This window comes from Zasmidium cellare, assembly GCF_010093935.1.
Source record: "Zasmidium cellare ATCC 36951 unplaced genomic scaffold M409scaffold_16, whole genome shotgun sequence".
NCBI classification, from domain to species: domain Eukaryota; kingdom Fungi; phylum Ascomycota; class Dothideomycetes; order Mycosphaerellales; family Mycosphaerellaceae; genus Zasmidium; species Zasmidium cellare.
In genome coordinates this window covers 577650-596029 of record NW_022986960.1, presented here as the reverse complement: position 1 = coordinate 596029, position 18380 = coordinate 577650, and the positions used below count along the sequence as shown (strand labels likewise).

At 52.4% G+C, this 18380-nt stretch overlaps 9 protein-coding genes across 9 annotated transcripts; 3 read left to right on the top strand and 6 right to left on the bottom strand.

Moving 5' to 3' along the window:
* Nucleotides 1–13: 13 nt before the first annotated feature.
* M409DRAFT_22679 (uncharacterized protein) lies at nucleotides 14–1471 on the top strand (the record flags this gene model as incomplete). The annotated part of the gene is made up of 1 exon (XM_033806446.1): nucleotides 14–1471. The coding sequence occupies one exon, from the start codon at nucleotides 14–16 to the stop codon at nucleotides 1469–1471; it is 1458 nt and encodes a 485-aa protein (XP_033668141.1).
* A 136-nt stretch (nucleotides 1472–1607) lies between these two features.
* On the bottom strand, nucleotides 1608–3155 carry M409DRAFT_66266 (uncharacterized protein; the record flags this gene model as incomplete). Its single annotated transcript, XM_033816861.1, has 1 exon — nucleotides 1608–3155. The coding sequence occupies one exon, from the start codon at nucleotides 3153–3155 to the stop codon at nucleotides 1608–1610; it is 1548 nt and encodes a 515-aa protein (XP_033668140.1).
* A 189-nt stretch (nucleotides 3156–3344) lies between these two features.
* Nucleotides 3345–4742, top strand: M409DRAFT_66265 (uncharacterized protein; the record flags this gene model as incomplete). Its single annotated transcript, XM_033816860.1, has 1 exon — nucleotides 3345–4742. One exon carries the CDS (start codon nucleotides 3345–3347, stop codon nucleotides 4740–4742), a length of 1398 nt encoding a protein of 465 aa, XP_033668139.1.
* Nucleotides 4743–5081: 339 nt separating this feature from the next.
* M409DRAFT_22676 (uncharacterized protein) lies at nucleotides 5082–6580 on the bottom strand (the record flags this gene model as incomplete). Its single annotated transcript, XM_033806445.1, has 5 exons — nucleotides 5082–5473; nucleotides 5527–5712; nucleotides 5769–5880; nucleotides 5936–6226; nucleotides 6284–6580. 5 exons carry the CDS (start codon nucleotides 6578–6580, stop codon nucleotides 5082–5084), a joined length of 1278 nt encoding a protein of 425 aa, XP_033668138.1.
* An 860-nt stretch (nucleotides 6581–7440) lies between these two features.
* M409DRAFT_22675 (uncharacterized protein) lies at nucleotides 7441–8706 on the bottom strand (the record flags this gene model as incomplete). Its single annotated transcript, XM_033806444.1, has 6 exons — nucleotides 7441–7706; nucleotides 7768–7816; nucleotides 7878–8196; nucleotides 8248–8333; nucleotides 8386–8539; nucleotides 8591–8706. The coding sequence occupies 6 exons, from the start codon at nucleotides 8704–8706 to the stop codon at nucleotides 7441–7443; spliced, it is 990 nt and encodes a 329-aa protein (XP_033668137.1).
* An 882-nt stretch (nucleotides 8707–9588) lies between these two features.
* Nucleotides 9589–11618, bottom strand: M409DRAFT_66262 (uncharacterized protein; the record flags this gene model as incomplete). Its single annotated transcript, XM_033816859.1, has 8 exons — nucleotides 9589–9849; nucleotides 9903–10175; nucleotides 10235–10583; nucleotides 10634–10672; nucleotides 10722–10861; nucleotides 10916–11080; nucleotides 11141–11213; nucleotides 11443–11618. 8 exons carry the CDS (start codon nucleotides 11616–11618, stop codon nucleotides 9589–9591), a joined length of 1476 nt encoding a protein of 491 aa, XP_033668136.1.
* A 698-nt stretch (nucleotides 11619–12316) lies between these two features.
* Nucleotides 12317–14706, bottom strand: M409DRAFT_66261 (uncharacterized protein; the record flags this gene model as incomplete). The annotated part of the gene is made up of 4 exons (XM_033816858.1): nucleotides 12317–13369; nucleotides 13415–14334; nucleotides 14399–14565; nucleotides 14624–14706. The coding sequence occupies 4 exons, from the start codon at nucleotides 14704–14706 to the stop codon at nucleotides 12317–12319; spliced, it is 2223 nt and encodes a 740-aa protein (XP_033668135.1).
* A 339-nt stretch (nucleotides 14707–15045) lies between these two features.
* M409DRAFT_22672 (uncharacterized protein) lies at nucleotides 15046–15702 on the bottom strand (the record flags this gene model as incomplete). Its single annotated transcript, XM_033806443.1, has 1 exon — nucleotides 15046–15702. The coding sequence occupies one exon, from the start codon at nucleotides 15700–15702 to the stop codon at nucleotides 15046–15048; it is 657 nt and encodes a 218-aa protein (XP_033668134.1).
* Nucleotides 15703–16504: 802 nt separating this feature from the next.
* M409DRAFT_22671 (uncharacterized protein) lies at nucleotides 16505–18213 on the top strand (the record flags this gene model as incomplete). The annotated part of the gene is made up of 5 exons (XM_033806442.1): nucleotides 16505–16632; nucleotides 16685–16884; nucleotides 16933–17117; nucleotides 17175–18063; nucleotides 18113–18213. The coding sequence occupies 5 exons, from the start codon at nucleotides 16505–16507 to the stop codon at nucleotides 18211–18213; spliced, it is 1503 nt and encodes a 500-aa protein (XP_033668133.1).
* Nucleotides 18214–18380: the final 167 nt, after the last annotated feature.

Genomic DNA, 18380 nt, shown 5'->3' with positions numbered 1-18380 from the left:
ACGTTCACTCTTGATGGACCACAATGCGCCATCTCCGCCCGTCACCGCCGTAGGGAGTACGCAAAATGCAAGACAGGACGCTGTCAACCAGCTCGCGAACATCGGCAAGGGCGAGGGCTCCATCCTCTCCCAGCTGCTGGAAAACCCCTTCTTCACGGCCGGCTTTGGTCTCGCAGGGCTAGGAGCTGCCTTGCGATATGGATCAATCGGTCTCAGACGCACCGCCGAGCTCATCAGACATCGCATGCTGGTTGATTTGGAGATTACGAGACACGATGAATCGTACAATTGGGTTCTGAACTGGATGACGAACCACTACTCGCAATCATTAGCGCCACAGGGCAAGAAGCAGGTTGGAGCGCTGGAGTCCCTCCTTCGGCGCTTCACCCCTGGACTTCACCATCTCCAGATCAAGACCCAAGTGTCGAGGACTGCGAGCGGCTCACAGCAGACTGCCTTTGCTCTGGTACCCGGCCATGGAAGGCACATTCTACGATACAAGAATGCGTTCCTCGCCGTCAATCGTGAAAGAGTCGGCAAAAGCTTCGACTCAAATGGCCAGCCTTTCGAGACGGTCAAACTCACAACACTTTACTACTACCGCCACATCTTCGAAGACATCTTTCGCGAAGCACACCATATGGCCCTCCAAAGCACAGAGGGTAAAACCGTCATCTACACAAGCCGCAACGTGACCTGGGAGAAATCAGGCGAACCCAAACGACGGCGACCCTTCGACTCGGTCGTCTTACAGAAAGGCCTCAGCGACAAAATCCTCAACGACGTGAACGAATTCCTCAATGCTCGGACCTGGTACCTCGATCGCGGCATTCCCTACCGGAGAGGATACCTCCTATACGGGCCGCCAGGTACAGGCAAAACCTCCTTCGTGCAAGCCCTAGCCGGCGAGCTAGACTTCAACATCGCCATGTTAAGTCTCAGCCAACGCGGACTGACAGACGACCTCCTCAACCATCTCCTCTTGAACGTCCCACCGCGAACAATCGTCCTCCTCGAAGACGCTGACGCCGCATTCACGAATCGCCGGCAACGAGACGAGGACGGCTACAGCGGCGCGAACGTCACTTACTCCGGTCTCCTCAACGCCCTAGATGGCGTTGCCAGCGCGGAGGAACGCATCATCTTCATGACCACAAACCATATCGATCGGCTCGATGACGCATTAATCAGACCCGGAAGAGTCGACATGACGGTCCATCTAGGCAACGCCACCGAATGGCAGATGGAGCAGCTCTGGGACCGGTTCTACGCTGAAAGTGACACTAACGGAGAGGGCAAGACGTTGTTCATGCAAAAGGCAAGAGATGCCGATCTCATAGGCAGCGTGAGCACGGCGGCGTTGCAGGGACTGTTCCTGTACAACAAGGATGACGTGAAGGGTGCGATTGCGATGGTTGATCAGTTGGCTACTGCAAGACCGCAGGGACAAGGCGGGAGGACGGAGGATTGAGGTTTGGTGTGGTACTGTGTAGATACCCCGTTGTACAACAAGATGCTCATGACGCTAGTGGGTATCTAAATACTTTCTCAACACAAGAACAGCCAGGCAAGACAGACTTTTCCTTTCACAAAGCCATCCATCACAATCACCTCTCATCAACATCCATATCATCCCGCTTGCCCTTCTTTCCTCTCCCGCCGCCGATACCCGCACCTTTACCCCTGCCCTTGCCACCGTTCTTGTCGGCCTCATTCTTCAGCTCCGTGATAGCCACTCGCTGCGCCTCCGCCACCCTCGGCGCAAACACCATCACCTGGTCCCTCTCCGTGGCATACTCCTCTAGCTTCTTACCCAGAGCCTTCTCGATCCGCTGGTAGACTTCGATGTCATACTGCGTCACGAACGAAATAGCGAAACCGGACTTGCCCGCTCGAGCCGTTCGACCAACGCGATGGACGTACGTCTTGCTGTCGGGTGGGATATCGAAGTTGAGCACGAGGTCGACGGATGGGATGTCGAGACCTCGTGCCGCAACGTCGGTGGCGACGAGGATTTCTTTGCTGCCGCTTCGGAACTTATTCAGAGCGCCGAGGCGGGCAGACTGGCTCATCTGACCATGGAGTGGAATCGCCGAGCGGCCGAGGGCGCGCAGCATAAAAGCGATTCGCGACGTCTCGTGGATCGTTCGCGTGAAGAGGATGCACGTCCGGCCGGAGAACTCGTTAAGGAGGTACACGAGGTAGATGTCTTTGAACTTGTGCGGGATGAAGACGTATCGCTGCATGAGGTTCTTGACGGTCTGGTAGCTGCTGCTACTTATGCTGACGCGGACGGGCTGCTGCAGTGCGGCTCGAGTGAGGTTGTTAAGCTTCGTACTCATCGTCGCGCTGAAGAGCATCGTTCGTCGTTCGCGGGGTAGGACTTGGAGGATCTTGTCGAGGATGGGGCCAAAATCGAGGTCGAGAAGACGATCTGCTTCGTCCATGACGAGATATTTCATTTGCCGTAGTGAGAAGCCTTTCGTGTTCTCCAGATGATCGAGCAGTCGACCTGGTGTGGCTACCACGATGTGGGGTTTCTTTGCGAGGGCGATTGCTTGAGGCACCATGTCCATGCCACCCACGATCACCGCACATCTGACATTGATTAGACTGCCGAGGGCCTCGAACTGTTGCGAGATCTGATATGCCAGTTCACGAGTAGGTGCGAGCACTAAGCCGAACATTGCCTGCGGCTTGTCGAGCAAGGCTTGTAGTATAGGCAGCGCAAAAGCCGCAGTCTTTCCACTACCCGTCTCTGCCAGACCGATGATGTCCTTGCCTTCGAGGGCTATGGGTATGGCTTCGCGCTGGATTGCCGTTGGCTTCGTAAAGCCTAGCGAAGAGCAAGCATCGCAAAGTGATTCTGTGACACCCAAGTCTGCGAATGTTTTGTCTGCCGCTTCAGCTTCGGCGCTGGCCTGCACTTCCTCTTCGATTCCTCCTTCTTCTACTTCATCGTCATCCTCATCTTCGTCCTCATCGACGTCTGAATGTGGGCGCTTCGTGGACTCGTGACTGGGAGAAGGTTGTTCGGGTGATGTCTTTTCCACGAGCGGTGCTTTGCCTTTCGAAGACGGCTTCTTGTTAAGAGGTGAAGGGTCGCTGTCTTTGACAGAGCCCGTGTCCAGCTTTCTTCTCTTGTTCGACGACATGTTGCTGTTCTGTGTGTGAAATGTGGAAGTGGCGGCCAGAAATATTCTTCGGTGGTGTCGAAGGCGCCGCGATAAGATTAGGGTTATCTTAGCGGCGGATCTGACCGTCTCTAGCGTGATGAGCTAGTGGGAATTGTCGAAGATCTTTTGGAAAATGTGCTTGGAGCTTGTTACAACTTTGTGCACGAAATGGCGAAGAGAAGAGTCAAGAAACGAACGCATGTCGGCGCAAAGCCTGGCCTCGGGGCCGCGTCAGCAAGTCATGCGGCCCCTAAGGCTGGGTCACGCCCGCCTAAGAGCATGGTCATTCGCGTGGGCGCCAGCGAGGTCGGGCAGAGCGTGTCGCAACTCGTGCGAGATATCAGGCAGATGATGGAGCCGGACACAGCCTCGCGATTGAAAGAGCGGAGAAGCAACAAGCTGCGCGACTACACTACCATGGCGGGGCCGCTGGGCATCACACATTTGATGCTTCTAAGCAGAAGTAGCAACGGCAATACGAACATGCGTCTGGCATTGACTCCTCGAGGACCGACCTTCCATTTTCGCGTGGAGAACTACAGCTTGTGCAAGGACATATACCACAGTATGAAGCGACCAAAGAGCGGAGGCAAGGAATACCTACAGGCACCATTACTGGTCATGAACAACTTCGTCACGAAGGAGGAGACCAACGGCGAACAAAAGCAACAACCCAAGATACCCAAGCATCTCGAATCTTTGACGACCAGTGTCTTCCAGTCCATGTTTCCACCCATCAATCCAACCACGACTGCCTTGCAGGGCATGAAGCGGGTGCTTCTGCTCGATCGCGAACCTGCAGATCCCAACTCCGACGCTGCTTCGTACACACTGAACCTACGTCACTATGCAATTGAGACTCGAACCGCCAAATCTGTGCCGAAGCCTTTGAGACGATTAGACGCTGCCGAGAAGCTCAGTCATGCGGGCCAGAAGCGCAAGCGAGGCGGTCTTCCCAACCTGGGCAAGTTGAATGATGTGTCGGACTACTTGTTGGATCCCAACGCTGCGGATGGATTCACTTCTGGATCAGAGTCAGAGCCAGATACGGACGCCGAGATTGAAGTGATGGCACCATCGTCACGGAAAGTGCAGAAGAGGAAGGCACAAAAGGATGTCTCTGAAAAGAGGAGCACAGCAGATGTGGAGAAGAAGGCAGTCAAACTTTACGAGCTGGGACCACGGATGAAGCTACGCCTGACAAAGGTGGAAGAAGGTCTGTGCGGCGGCAAGATCATGTGGCATGAGTACATCCACAAGTCGAAAGAAGAGATCCAGGAGATGGAGAAGGTGCACGAGAAGCGGAGAAAGGAGAAGGAAAAGAGGAAAGCCGAACAGAAAGCAAATGTTGAGCGCAAGAAAGCTGAGCGGAAGGCGAACGGGCAAAGCGCTGAAGACGATGAGGATGAGGAGGACGAAGACATGGACGGTGAGGTGAGCGATGACGATGAGTGGGATGATGAAGAGCTGGAGGACGACGAAGACGCTGAAGGAGGTGCACAGCTTGATGTCGAGGACGATGATATGCAAGATGGGAGTTCGGATGAAGAAGGCGCCGGGGGATAGAACATTCGTCGAATTGCTTTACTGCATGCCAAGGGCACACATTCGTCTGCCTCACGTTCCTCATTCGATTGGTGCGCTCGCTTCTATACTGTGGAGCGGTGCTGCGCGCAGGGTGGGAATTGCACGCATCTCGACATGACCTCCCCGGTCCGTACTTGCTGCAATCTCGTATCCATGACCGGTGGCCGGCCGGATGTCAGGCACAAGTCACCTCGAGCGGACTGAACATAGTTCAAAACACAACTCGGCGGTTACTCCTTGGTCTTATGGCAGCCTCTGACAGTACAGACGATACACACCCGAGTTACCGCCCTCCAATCTCCATTTCCCAATCACTCTCTAATCCTGCCCCGCCCCAGGCGCCACCATCCCCGTAGGCCCTCCATAAAAACTATACCCGGGACAAACATCCTTCACAGAATCATTCCTCGCCGGCACAGTCCTGCAATCCAGCGCATTCTGCACGGGCAGCACCAGTAGATCAACCACGATCCCCACCACCGGCAACATCTCCGCCACACTTAAAACTTCCGCCAGAGCGAAGCAGACGCCTTGTGTGGGCGTGCTGAAGTCGTAGTCCGCGTAGGACGTGTCGATTGCGACGAAGGAGTTGACTGTGCCTGTGTTGCAGCCAGGCGTGTTGATTCGGGGGGTCCGTGAGGCGAAGGTGGTTGTGTCCGATCCGAGGCCGTCGAGAGTGTATTCGTCGCCGATGGCGCGGCGATACCAGTCTGTGTTTATTCAGCACGAAGGGTGTATGGGCAGTTGTTGGTGGGTGACTTACTATCTGGGATCCTCTCATGACCCGGGTTCCAGGTGAAGTCACCGTCGTCACCGGAGACGGCGAAGAAGGATTTGAGAACGTCTTGGTTCAGAATTCCTGCTGGGTTGGCTTCTGTGTGGTTTGCCATGAAGCGGTAGATGAAGGAGAAGGCCGCTTGGGAGACTGTCGTTCCGGCGAATGGGCCATCTGGTGTGCGGTATGTCAGTGAGATCGAATCGACTAGACAACAGAGTTGTACTCACAATAGAAGTAAGGATTCTTCGCAATACTTTCATTGAAGCGTATCCCCCTGAACTGGGAAAGAACATCGATATCGTAATTCGCCGTCGCGGCATCCGGCTGAAGATCGAAGAACTGCATCTCGTCAGCGAAACGCACCCGTAATCAACACTTTTTGGAACCACCCTACCTCCTGAAACTGCCCCAACACCAACCTCGTATTCGACCCATACTGGTTCAAATCCGCCCTCATAGGCGAATTATCCGTCTCGTAGTGTCCATGGCTCCCTCCTATCCCTGTATGTACTCCGCCCCCGATACTCCAGCCCAGCGGGAGAGCCCCATCGAAGACGGCACCGTATGCCGCGAGGATGACGGATAGGTCGAGACCCATGCCGTAGACGGTGTTGGTTGCTGTGATGAAGTCTAGGATGGAGCCGACACCGTTGCGGGGGAGGTAGCCGTGGTTGGCGAGGGCGTTCTGTTAAGATGAGATTGTCAGAGGGTATATCTAGCTATGTGATGTGAATCGACGTACAAGACCAGGACATGGACCGCGCTGGTCATTCGGTCCGGGTGCTCGCCATGCGTGGACGCCGCTCACGTCGATCCGTTGCAAGGCTGCGTTGAAGCCAGGGGTAGCGACAGGGGTTTGGCTGAGAGCTTTCACGGCGCCCTGGCCGATGTTGGAGAGCTCGGCGGTTTGTGTTGGAGTGAGAGTGGTTTGAGAAGGGGCAATGGATGTTTGAGATGACTGGCGTTGGAGAAGTTGGGGGAAGGCTGAGGCGTGCCAGGTAAGGCACAGCACCGCGAGAGAGATTGCGTTTATCTTCATGGTCGAAGAATTCGCTGGTGATCGGTTTATCGATTAAGTGCCCCTAAGACTTTATATACACCTTCAGCTGTGTCTCCTCTTGACATCCATCACCGCGACATACGAAATACGACAACCTCTTGACCCACCATATTCTCGATGAATGCACCTCGCGTGCCCATGCACTTCGCATTCTCAAGACCAGCTCGACACCTGTCCGGCGTCTACAAACATCAACATCGCCAAGCAAGTAGAACGGAAGAAAAGGGACGCCCAGGCATCCAAATTATGCATCCGCAATATATCGTGTCGATCAGCTCTCCAACTAGCCATAGCCTTGCACAAGTCTGCTGCACTCGTAGATGGTGCTGACCAGTACGACGCCTTTCATTGCATACTGCACTTTGCGAGTCTCGGTATGCCTTTCTCCCGAATCACGAACACTTTCCCATTGACGCATTCGGTGGTCATTGGACGGCAGCCGGTTGGTCGGCTCGTTTGTCGCTTTGATGTGACGTACTCATGCTCTACCGCTGCAGGTCTCTCGCTCCGGAAAACTTTGGATTATTACCTCTTCGGGTAGCAATGTGCGGAGAGATGCTTGTCTATAACGAGAGTAATACGAGATCGTATATCGTGAGGACTTTAATATGGGGCGAGGCGTCGTAAGGCTCGGCAAAGACTCAATGGGGAAGGTATGGATGCAGGAAGAACAGTTTCATTGTTCGTGCTTTTGAATTTCATGTAGATCTATGTGTCCAGAATACTATTACTGAGCTTGTACCCTTGAGAGTAGGTACGACACAGCCTGAATAATATCGTTAAGAAGCGTAAATCTCATTTCGTCCTCATTCCCCCGGCGCACGGATGCATTCTGCTGCCTAGAGATAGTCCGCACAGTTGATCTCGCTGTGGATGTCTAGAACTTGGGAGATTGTAGCATTGGGGATCATGCCCGCCATCCACAGCACGTGGTTGAGAGTCGTCTCTCCGCCGCCGTCACCTGAGGATTCCGTGAACTCTGGTCCGGGACGACCCCAATTGTCTGCGGCGAACTCGGGGCCGGGAGTATTGGGGCCTGCGATCTCGTTCACTCGGCCGGGCGATGCTCTTTGCCATTCGTAGTAAAGACGGTCGAGGTTGGCGTCTGGACTGATTGTCAGTGCTGGCTTCGAGAAGATGTAGGGAAGGGTCGTCAGATGGCCTACGGTGCAAGAAGAACACTGGATCGCCTGGCGCCAGCATTGCGTCTTCCATCTAGAATAACTGTTGTCAGCCCAGATCTCACGGGCCTTTCGGCCTTTCTGCCTCAACTCACCACTCTGCCAACGCCAGCATGACCAGCCCAATGCACCGCATTGCCATAGCACTGCATCGCCTCCCAGTACGACTGCTTGGCAAAACACTCATCAATATGACTCTGACCCGCCTCCTGAAAAGACGCAACGTTGAACCTTCTAGCCAAGCAGTAAGGTGCCGCAGGCTGCGCTGCGGCATTGTAGATCAGTGTCAGGCCCGCGAAAGGTCCGTCTGCGACACATCCTTGCTCGCCCTGGCCGTCGCCGCCCATGCCGGTCGTTGCGTCCCAGAGATTCGTGGCCCAGATGCTGTCCGCGTGGTCGGCTTCTCGCCAGTAGCTGTGAAGATGTCAGTTCTTGTTGGAGGGTTGTGTGAGGTATGAAACTCACGGGTTGCCGCCGCTGTAGCCACAATGCTTTGATAGAAGCGTCTCGTGCAGTTTGATGTAGTATCGATGCCATGGTAGGAATGTTCCCTTGACTAGATTCAGCTACGAAGTCAAACAAACAAGACTGATGGTGACTTACCACGCCGTGGATGAAGTTGGCTTGCCGAATGTGAACGTACTGCAGCTCATCCCAGACTGTTCGAGCGCCTGGGATGCCATATTGAGCTGGCGTGTTCTGGAGGCATTTATCGGCCTGAATGTAGGCTTGCTTCTCCTCGTTGCTCAGATTGACCCTATCGTTGATCAGTATCGAAGCGTGAGTTGTTACACAGGATCGGACGTACCATGCTCGACGCTGCACAGGCGCGGCGCATCCACCAGCCTGCCTCTTGCCAGTAGGCTTGGTATTGGCTAAACAGAGAAAGGCAAAAGCAACGATGAGTTTCTGAATGATACCCATACTGGCTGCCAAAAACGAATGTATCGCTGAACGAGTGTATGTTGTTTGAGGAGACGGACGCACCGGAAACAGCAGAACGGGTAGACACTCATGTTTGCTGCTCCAACGTCATCACCAGGTGTCTCCGCCTTGTCCACTACGTCGTCGACTTTGTTTGGTTTCCAAGTAAAGCTAGAATGGTAGTTCTAGAACGTCGTGCGATGGTGCAACTGCCAAGCGATGGATACATCCTCTAAGTGGTAGCCGGAAAGATACAGAGCGGTTAGGCCAAGTGTATCTCGAGGAAGGCACCACAAAAGCGGATGTAATCGCTATAGGGGGTGTCAGAACCAGTGGAAGCTGCTTTTGGTCCACAACGCCGCAGCCTCCCGACGACTTGGTCACGAGGCGCAGCTGTGCTGTGTTACTGTACTTCCACGAAGGACTCTCGTCGTCAATCAAAGTCTCAAGTCTCCATTCCGGAAATCCGCTCGTCGACAACAGGAGATGCAAATCGTTTGCGCTCTGAGAACTGAGTCGAACGAGATTCCAATGCCTTCAGTGTCGTGGCCGTGACACTGCACAAAATAAGTTTTCAAGCGCATTTGGAGTGCCGATGTTGCCTTTAGTAGCGTTGCTAGAGCACGCATGGAAGTGTTGTTGGTGGTAAGCAAGCGGGGGCAGAAAGTGGGAGGTGACGTTTCGGCCCAAGCTTGTCGCAGAGCATGTGATTGGGACGCTAGTGGACGCACGCGGCGCTTGCACACTTTCTGATTTTGGTGTCACCTGTGCCTTCGCCTGTAAGTTTGATCTCTTCGGAGACTCCATAGGGATCTAACGCATTGGAAGGAATCACTCCTTCCGAGGAGACCTCGATGACTGTGCCCATGTTACCTCCTTACCCTAGAGCGAGTATTTGAACAGCGGACTCTTGTTGCCCATCTTCTCCAGCTCCTTCTCGCCATACTGTGCAATAGCCTCTTGTTCGGTCAAGTGTTCGTGCCGCTTGTTATGACTCCAGTAGAGGAACTCCAGTAGAAGTGCAGCCAGGATTCCAGCAGTTGCAAAGCCAAGCGAGCTTCCAAAACCTGTCGGATAGCGTGGTGACTCACGTTCAAGAAAGATAAAGGAGCCAGCAAAACCTCCGCTGTTGCCGATCATGATCTACTCACTAGGTCAGTGTGTGGTCTCATGTTCTAATTCAAAGTAGAGCTTACCATGAATGCAATCCCAATTGCTCGTTTCTCTGCGCCGGCCAAGTTGTTGATTGTCCAGGAGTTGTTGCCGGGAATGATGGGATACAACCCAATACAAGCCAAGCAGACCATCACGTAACAGAGAGGAATGTTGTTCTGGATTTCTGCAGCAAAAGAGAACAACACGGAGAATGCCACAACGAGCATCAGCTGATGGGCAACGATGAATGGCATTCTCCACGACAACTTATCAGCCCACAGCGCTGAGAGGACTGCTGCAATTGCACCACATGTCTGAGAACTTTCATTAGTCTGTGAATATTGAATGCATGCGATGTTTGGTCAATACTTACATACGGAGGCGCAGTAAGTAGTTGCGCAGTCGTCGATTCGAATCCCATGTTTCTGATGATTGAAGGCATGGTGAATTTAAGCCCATAGTTCGGCACGGTATTGGACCAGAACACGACGCCTTGGAGGTACAGCTGCCAATCAGTCATGACCTCTTTGAGGATCCCCCAGTTGACGTGCTTCTTCTCGTCTTCAAGATCCGTCGTCTTCACCTCCCGAAAGGCGATGTGCGACAATTCGAGGAACTTTGCTTCGTCAGGTTTGAGCCAGCTGGCCTTCGTTGGAGAATCTGGCAAGGTGAAGAAGCACATCACGCCGATTACGACAGAGACGATTCCTTCAATCAGGAAGCTGTGTAACGTAAGTATCGCGACGATTTCAACCCTTCAAGTGCAACTGACATCCATCGCCAGCCTTCATAGCCGCCTAGGCCATCCATCCTTGGAATTTAGTCAGCATATCGCGAACTTTTGCTTTCAAATGACCTACTGAGCAAGGCCAGCAGCCAGGAGACCAGAAAATGCCCCAGACGCTGCGCTGGCCAGATAAAACATGGCCATCCTGGTCTGTGTCTTTTGCGGCGGATACCATTCACCGACGATCCACATTGCTGCAGGGAAGAAGCCGGACTGCACAAGGTTATTAGCTCTCTGGCCAGGCTGAGATGAAACTACAAATCGTACCTCAAAAACTCCGATAAGAAATCGAGTGACAAGCAAGCCTGCAAACGATTGTGTAACGCCCGACATGGTCATGATGACTACCCGGCAAGTGACTAGAATGCCAATGTAGACGCTGGGTCGAGAGAACTTGGACAGCAGCAAGTTGCTTGGGACTTCGCAGAGGATCTGTTCACTTCAGCCTCGTTCCTCGATCAGTCTATTCCTTAAAGTAGCCTTTAGACATACGTAGGGAATGAAGAACACCACGAGTGCAACGTTATAGTCGTCGCCTGTCATGCCAAGACTGGCTTCAAGTCCCCTGTGATCATTGTCAACACACTACCAGCGCCAGCAAGGCGTGAACAAACTCACTCAATTTTCGCGTTGGCAATATTGGCTCTGTCAAGATGACTGAGAAGGAGAGAAGAACGAACATCAGTTGCATGTCTTATTACAGCGGAATCCAGCTTACGCGATTAAGTACACTGCAGCGTTGTTGATTAGCCAAACACCATTTCTCGACGTAGAAATGTGATGATTACACACACAAAGCCAGCATAGGAACCAGTCGGCGGTCGACTTTGTGGTAGATTCGGTTTTGCTCCCTGGCGTCGATTTGCGCAAGCCATTCTCTGTCATCTTCGCTGAGCCCAGGCTTTGGTTTAGATTCCGGGCCCTTTTCGATGTATTCGAGCGCCTCGACTGCTTTCTCCTTGGTGTCCATATTACCGGTTGAGAGGAGTATCAAAAGTTCCAGAAACCACAAGGAAGTAGTAGCAGATCAAGAAGTGGCCACAAAGGAGTCTGGTCGAGTCTGGTGAGCTTTATGGAAGACAACGCATTTATAGGCCAATTGACAGGATCACTCTCCCCACCATGAGTTTTCGGCACTTCGAGGAGCCATCACTCGATAAGGTCATCCTTCGTGACACAAGACGGACGTTCGCCACCGGGCATTCAATCAACCTTCCCTGCGAGACGCATTGCCAAGAGGGGACAGGACTCCAGCGGTGAGATAGCCACGCCGACGATCAGTTCTGTAACCGACTGGTGTGAGATCTGGTGCATTTCCATATGGTGTCATTGTAGAGCGCGTGTTCGTCACGCAGGGGGCATGTGCTGGGCGCGTGGTCTTGAACGTGCGGAGATGGCTTCTTGGATTTCTTGGAGCTCTTGGTCTGCGGGTTTAAGACGAGCTGCACCCTGGTGATTGCAGCAAAGTGCCCATGGGGTAGCGCCACTGAGGTGTGCCGGACGTTGTTCTCCCCATACATGAGCTTAGACATGCTATATTGGCCCGAGAAGTATGTGTATGTCCTCGGGTGGAAGGAAAAGGGAATCCGGCTATTCCTTTCGAAAAACGTGTCTTATCTTTGTGAAGACTTGGATAAAGTACAGAGAGATACCCAAGGGATTGACGAATCAGAAAGCCATCAGCCATCGTTTCTGCTCTCGACAGATATCGAGCCAGCTAGCCGTCGATTGTGATGCCCCTGAGCGTCTTGCCGACTTCCGAAGACCTGGCGTTTGTCCAGTCGCATTCTCGTCTCGTCTCTTCCAAGTCTCCAGTAGTAGTTCCTTCGAGCTAGTGTAGCAATGGAAGCCAGTAGCTGCCTCGCCATTTTCGATCCAGGCGAAAAGCCGCTCTCTTCTGTTTTGTGTACTTGCTTCGGCTGCGGCAATAAAGGCTGGCCATGGCGTCCCAGGGCCCTGTCCTGGCTTGTCCTTGATGGCCTTGTCAAAGCTTTCCAGAGCAGATATTACGTCATCTACGTGGCTTTGCAAGATCCAGGAGTTGACGTTCTTGATGCGCCTGTAGAAGAATATCACCAAGGCTGAATTCAGCGCCGTATGCATGTGGTTGTTTGGTTCAAACTTTGGTGTAATGTATCTGGGCGAGAAGTCGGCTGCAAAGGAGCAGATCATGTCTTCTAGTCGTGATGCCCTCCTGGATAAGAGGTCTGACATGGTGACTTCAGTGGAGTTGGTAGCCTTCATACCATCCAGCCTGTTTGCTAGCCGGGTCGTTTGCGAGAGGAGACTAAGCCAAGTCTCGTTGATGCCGTATATCTCCGTATACATCGTGTTTGGGTTGTCTCGAGAGTCTTCCAGGTGGATATCGCGCAAAGATGTCTGCGGCTCCTTGACCTCTTCAATGTCAAGCTCACTGTCTGCATGATGTGGCTCCAGTCGTAAGAAGTCGTCAAGGCGACTCCCAGGACCTGAAGCATGCACGACATGAGGCTGCACTGCGGTCAACGTACCGCCCGGATGAGAGCTCGGCACTGTGCCAGTTGCACTGCTATACTCGTGGAGAACATAAGTACTCTCTCCAAGGATTCGACTCCAGGTGTACATATGATGCAAGAGCCTTGACTTTCGCGAGACTTCTCGTTTGGCTAGACCGCGGTGTCTCATCAGACGCTCTGCATCTATGAGATAGCATCGAGCATCTTTTTGATAGCCCATGATAACCTACTAACGATCAGCAATTGCCTGAAAAGCTGCACATCAACTTACTGCCAATGCCAGTAAACATTCGATTGCCATCAGTTGATCTTTATACTTCGCCTTTGATGAACCGTGCAACTCATTCTTCAAAGACTGCTGCAAGTTGTGCTTTGCCTCCGACGATGCTGTGTTCACGATTTGCTGGAAGTCGAAGGAGGTGGTCGTAGACCTATTCGGTGGTGGATTCTTGGATACATGATACGCTGAGATCGCCAGTATCCCAAACAATGTCGCTTTCTTCGCACAAGTCACGGCGGTAGATTCCAGGTACGTCAAGTGGCCAAGAGTATTGATAGCTTCCTGGATTATGATGATCTCCCACGGCGATTTGGAAGTCACTGGCAGACTCACGAGTCGATTCACGACCGTGTCCTTGAAATGACGCAGAAGCATTTGAGCTTCTTTGAGCACATCTTGGGCTGTCAGTGTTGATTGATCGACAGATGCTAGCCTGCTTCCCGCCCCTGCCAACGCGTTGTACGTATGTGACGTTCCCTGGTCATGGTCCGATAGAGCCTGTGGATCGATGAACAGGTTGTCGTTCCCACTCAAATCCAGTAATGGATCAAATATACTGTCGGACGGCGGAAAGATGCTGTCGGTACCAAAGCCAAAGAGATCAGCCCACTGCAAGGTATCGTCCAAACCCATCCAAGAGTCCATTGTGATTGGAGTGACATTGTCCAGGATGGGTTCTTGAGCGGGTGGTTGATCGATGGAGATCATGGGATCATCTGCCGTCTCACTCTCAGCAACGGGCTCGACTGCAGGTCGATTCAAGTTGAGAACACCGAATGGCCCGACAGAGATGTCCTTGTCGGCCATGCAAGATTCCTTCGACTTGTTGTCAATCTCATTCAAAGACGAGTCAATTGTTCCGATCGGGAATGATGCTGCAAGCTTTGTGCTCATCTTCTCCCGGTCACTTTCTGTTTGAATTGTCAGTCAAATTCGCAATCCACAGACACCTGTGTATCAGGCGGACCAACATGCCGGAGTACAAGTGACGGCGACTCACGCCAGTCGCTGGCGTCGCTGGCTCTTTGCGCTTCTCGTTGCCATCCTTGGACGAGCTCATCCATCTAATCTCAGCAGTGAAGCCTTCGCAAGTGGCACCGATTGCTTTGCAGGTCAGACATACTGGTCGGACCTGGTCGCATCTTACTCCTGGAGGTTAGCGGTTTCCCACAGGGAGTGGGACAAGTGCGTGCTGCTCACTTCACATGGCGACGACGACATGTGCCACAGCCGCCGAAGGACCGTGAGCGACGGGCATTCGACTTTTCCGTTGCTCGGGGCATGTTCAGCGTGGAGGTTTAGGATGTGACACAAGGACAGAAGTTTGATCAATCAAAGATAAGCCTAAGTTTTCCCCACACTTTGCCCACGGGCTAGGCAAGGGCAGCCGTTTCTTTAATCAAATTTAGTTGATCCTTAACTGATCGACACTGCAGTACAGAGTGCTCTGTGCGACGCAGTTATTCTACGGCGGACTGTTCCCTCAAGATCCTCTGACGTGTATCCTTGTGATGACAAGATCCATGAATTGGGGAAGCACAGTGAGAGGAGGAACGTTGCCTTCAACGCAAAGGTATTACTAACTAAAAAGAGTGCAACGATTCTGACAACTATTGCGACAACTATCTGCTCTTGCTGCTGTCGTAGTACTCAGGGTAGCTCTGCTGGTAGCCCAATACATACAGGCCAACATAAGCAACGACAATTAGTAACACCCTGCTCACATATATGCCCAAAGTCTCCAACCCAAACGGCATGGGCACAGCCAGCGGAGTGTCCGCCGAATGCAAGAAAACGAACAGCTGGAAGATGCTGGGTGGTGTCTTGTTCCGTTTGCAATCATCCAGGTATCCAAAGAAGTTCCTAAAGAATCGCTGCTCGTTCTCATAGTCTTCAGGTTCCAATTGGATATTGATCTTCAAGTCTTCCGTCGAGCTCGCGTTCTCGAATCGGTGGTATCTGCATGGACCCAAGACTGCTGAGCTTCTACCGCCCTTCGCACTAAGTATTGCTTTAGGCTTCTTGTCTAGACCAAAAAACATGTGGGCGGTGCCTTGAGTGACACGGAACTTCTCGGTCTGATAGATGTGGTAGTGGAAAGGCGGTTGTATAATCGAAGGGCCGTCTTTGGGGTCGGTAGGTGGTATAGTGTGTGTCATCATGTAGTCGCTTCCCTTCTTATGATATTGCACAGACGAGGTGCCATTTTCGTAGATAGTGAGATCTTTCGATGCATTGTTCGTCCGAGGCGGATGGGGGGCTCGTAGGAAGGACAACATCGTAGCTGGCGTTGACGAGGGGGGAGCGGGCTATGATTTGCGATTGTCAGTGTTGAGTGCAGAATGTAGAATACCTAGTCTAATCAATGCCATTCTTTACGTCGATCATGGTCGTCGTGGGTACCCCCGTAGAGTACAACATGATGAGGGGATAGCATCATTGTGCTCGGCCCGAGTCACTTCTGTGAGAGACTTGGTTTGTCATGATACACTGCGTTTCCAGCGACATGCCGTCGTATTACATTTTCCGCCTTGGACAAGGGTCGTTGGAATGATAATTCGAAGACCAGAGCTCATCACATGTATCTCATGCCATTGCCATAGCACAGGCATGCTCGGTGTGATGGCGGGAGAAGAGTTACAAGGTGCCTGTCATGGCTTGTTCGAGCAGGACGATACACCGATATTAAACATTCGCGACCGCTGCTTCAGGTATTCCAGATTCCAGTGGAGATGTTGTTCGGCAAGAGAGCACGAGATGTTGGGTGTTGCGTGCACATGCCAGCGCAGCAAGAGATCGGGAGGCCTTGTCTGGTTCCTTCTTCGCTCACATCCCATCTGGGAAGGCGATACCGAGATAGGAATGCCTTCCCGATCACTTCAACCATTACTGAAGCGACATCATCCAAGACACATTGGGCAACGTAAGTGTGTCTCTGATACACCTGTGAGAGTGCTCTCATCCGGTTTAACGAATCCTTCTGCTGTCAAATCTTGCAAGTGTCTCTCCCACCGGAAACGCAGAGGACCACTTCACCTACTCGGATTGAAAACCATTGCAAGAGCTTTCGACAACGAGGAAATGTCGAACTTGTCAGTGACGCTCAAGGCTCCTAACGGACGCCAATATATCCAGCCTACAGGGTTGTTCATCAACAACGAGTTCGTGACCGCCAAAAGCAACAAGACTATCACTTCAATCGACCCAGCGTGAGTGTTTCAAAGTCGCTAAACGTATTCTCCAAAAATTGATAGCATACAGGACAGAAGCCGAGATTGTAACAGTGCAGGCGGCTGGACCTGAAGATGTTGATCTTGCAGTCCAAGCAGCTCACAAGGCTCTCAAAGATGCGTCTTGGAAGTTGTTGCCGGCAACAGATCGAGGGATACTCATGACACGCCTTGCGGATTTGCTTGAGAAGAACAAGGAGCTCCTTGCAACAATTGATGCTTGGGACAATGGTGGCTACTACTTCTTTTCGGACTCGACTTCTTGCTGATTGCGTGCAGGCAAAACATACTCAGAAGCTCTCAACACCGACTTGCCAGAAGCCATTACCACCATTCGTTACTACGCTGGATGGGCAGATAAGACCTACGGACAGACGATCAACACTAATTACCAGAAGTTTGCATACACTATTCGGCAGCCCATCGGTGTTGTGGCTCAGATCATTCCATGGAATTATCCCCTGGTGAGCCAATATCAATCTTGCTCACGTCTCCAGCACAGGCTAAGATGCTGCTCATAGTCTATGGCTACTTGGAAGCTAGGACCTGCTCTCGCCTGCGGGAATACAGTCGTAATCAAGGCCGCAGAACAGACTCCCCTTAGCATTCTTATGCTTGGTCAGCTCATCAAAGAGGCCGGCTTTCCACCTGGCGTCGTCAATGTCATCAACGGGTATGGTGCGGAGGCTGGCCCAGCTATGGTCGAGCACCCCCTTGTCGACAAGGTCGCTTTTACTGGCTCGACGGCAACAGCACGCCAAATCATGAAAATGGCATCTGCCACGCTCAAAAATATCACATTGGAGACCCGAGGAAAATCGCCACTGATCGTCTTCAACGACGCTGACATGGAGCAGGCAGTCAAGTGGAGCCACCTGGGAATCATGTCGAACCAAGGACAGATATGTACCGCAACTTCACGCATCTTGGTAGAAGATGGAGTGTACGACGAGTTCGTGAAGAAGTTTGTTGAGACTGTGAAAGACGTCAGCAAAGCGGGGGATCAGTGGGACGATTCTACCTACCAAGGTCCACAAGTTTCACGGCAGCAGTACGATCGAATCTTGCAATACATCCAGTCTGGAAAATCAGAGGGAGCGAACGTTGCCGCAGGTGGCGAGACACTGCAAAAAGGTGGCAAAGGATTCTACATCTCTCCCACCGTCTTCACCGAAGTAAAGGACTCGATGAAGATCTATCGCGAGGAGATCTTCGGTCCAGTGGTCGTGATCTCGAGGTTCTCAGATGAAGAGGAAGCCATTCGCAGGGCGAACGACACCACAAACGGATTAGGATCTGCCCTCTTCACGCAAAACCTCGAGCGTGCCCATCGTGTCGCTGCAGAGATTGAGGCCGGTATGGTGTGGATCAACAGCAGCCAGGATTGTGATCCGAGAGTTCCTTTTGGAGGTAAGTCTATCGTGAGATGATACTATTTCTCATCTGATCTTCGTTACAGGTGTAAAAATGAGCGGCATTGGTAGAGAGCTAGGAGAAGCTGGCCTGGAGGCGTACTCGCAGATCAAGGCGGTTCATGTGAACATGGGCAACAAGCTATGAAGCCCTTGTGCTTTGCAACGGAGAATTGGAGAAGTGTAGTCTATGAGAGGAGGTGCCGAGGCATTCGTAAGAATCAGTGTGAGAAGAAGTATCTCGATAGGACGTATGCTCATGCATCGGCTTCTCCATCCCCGCAATTCTCCCCGGGTGGGGAAAACGGTGGCCGG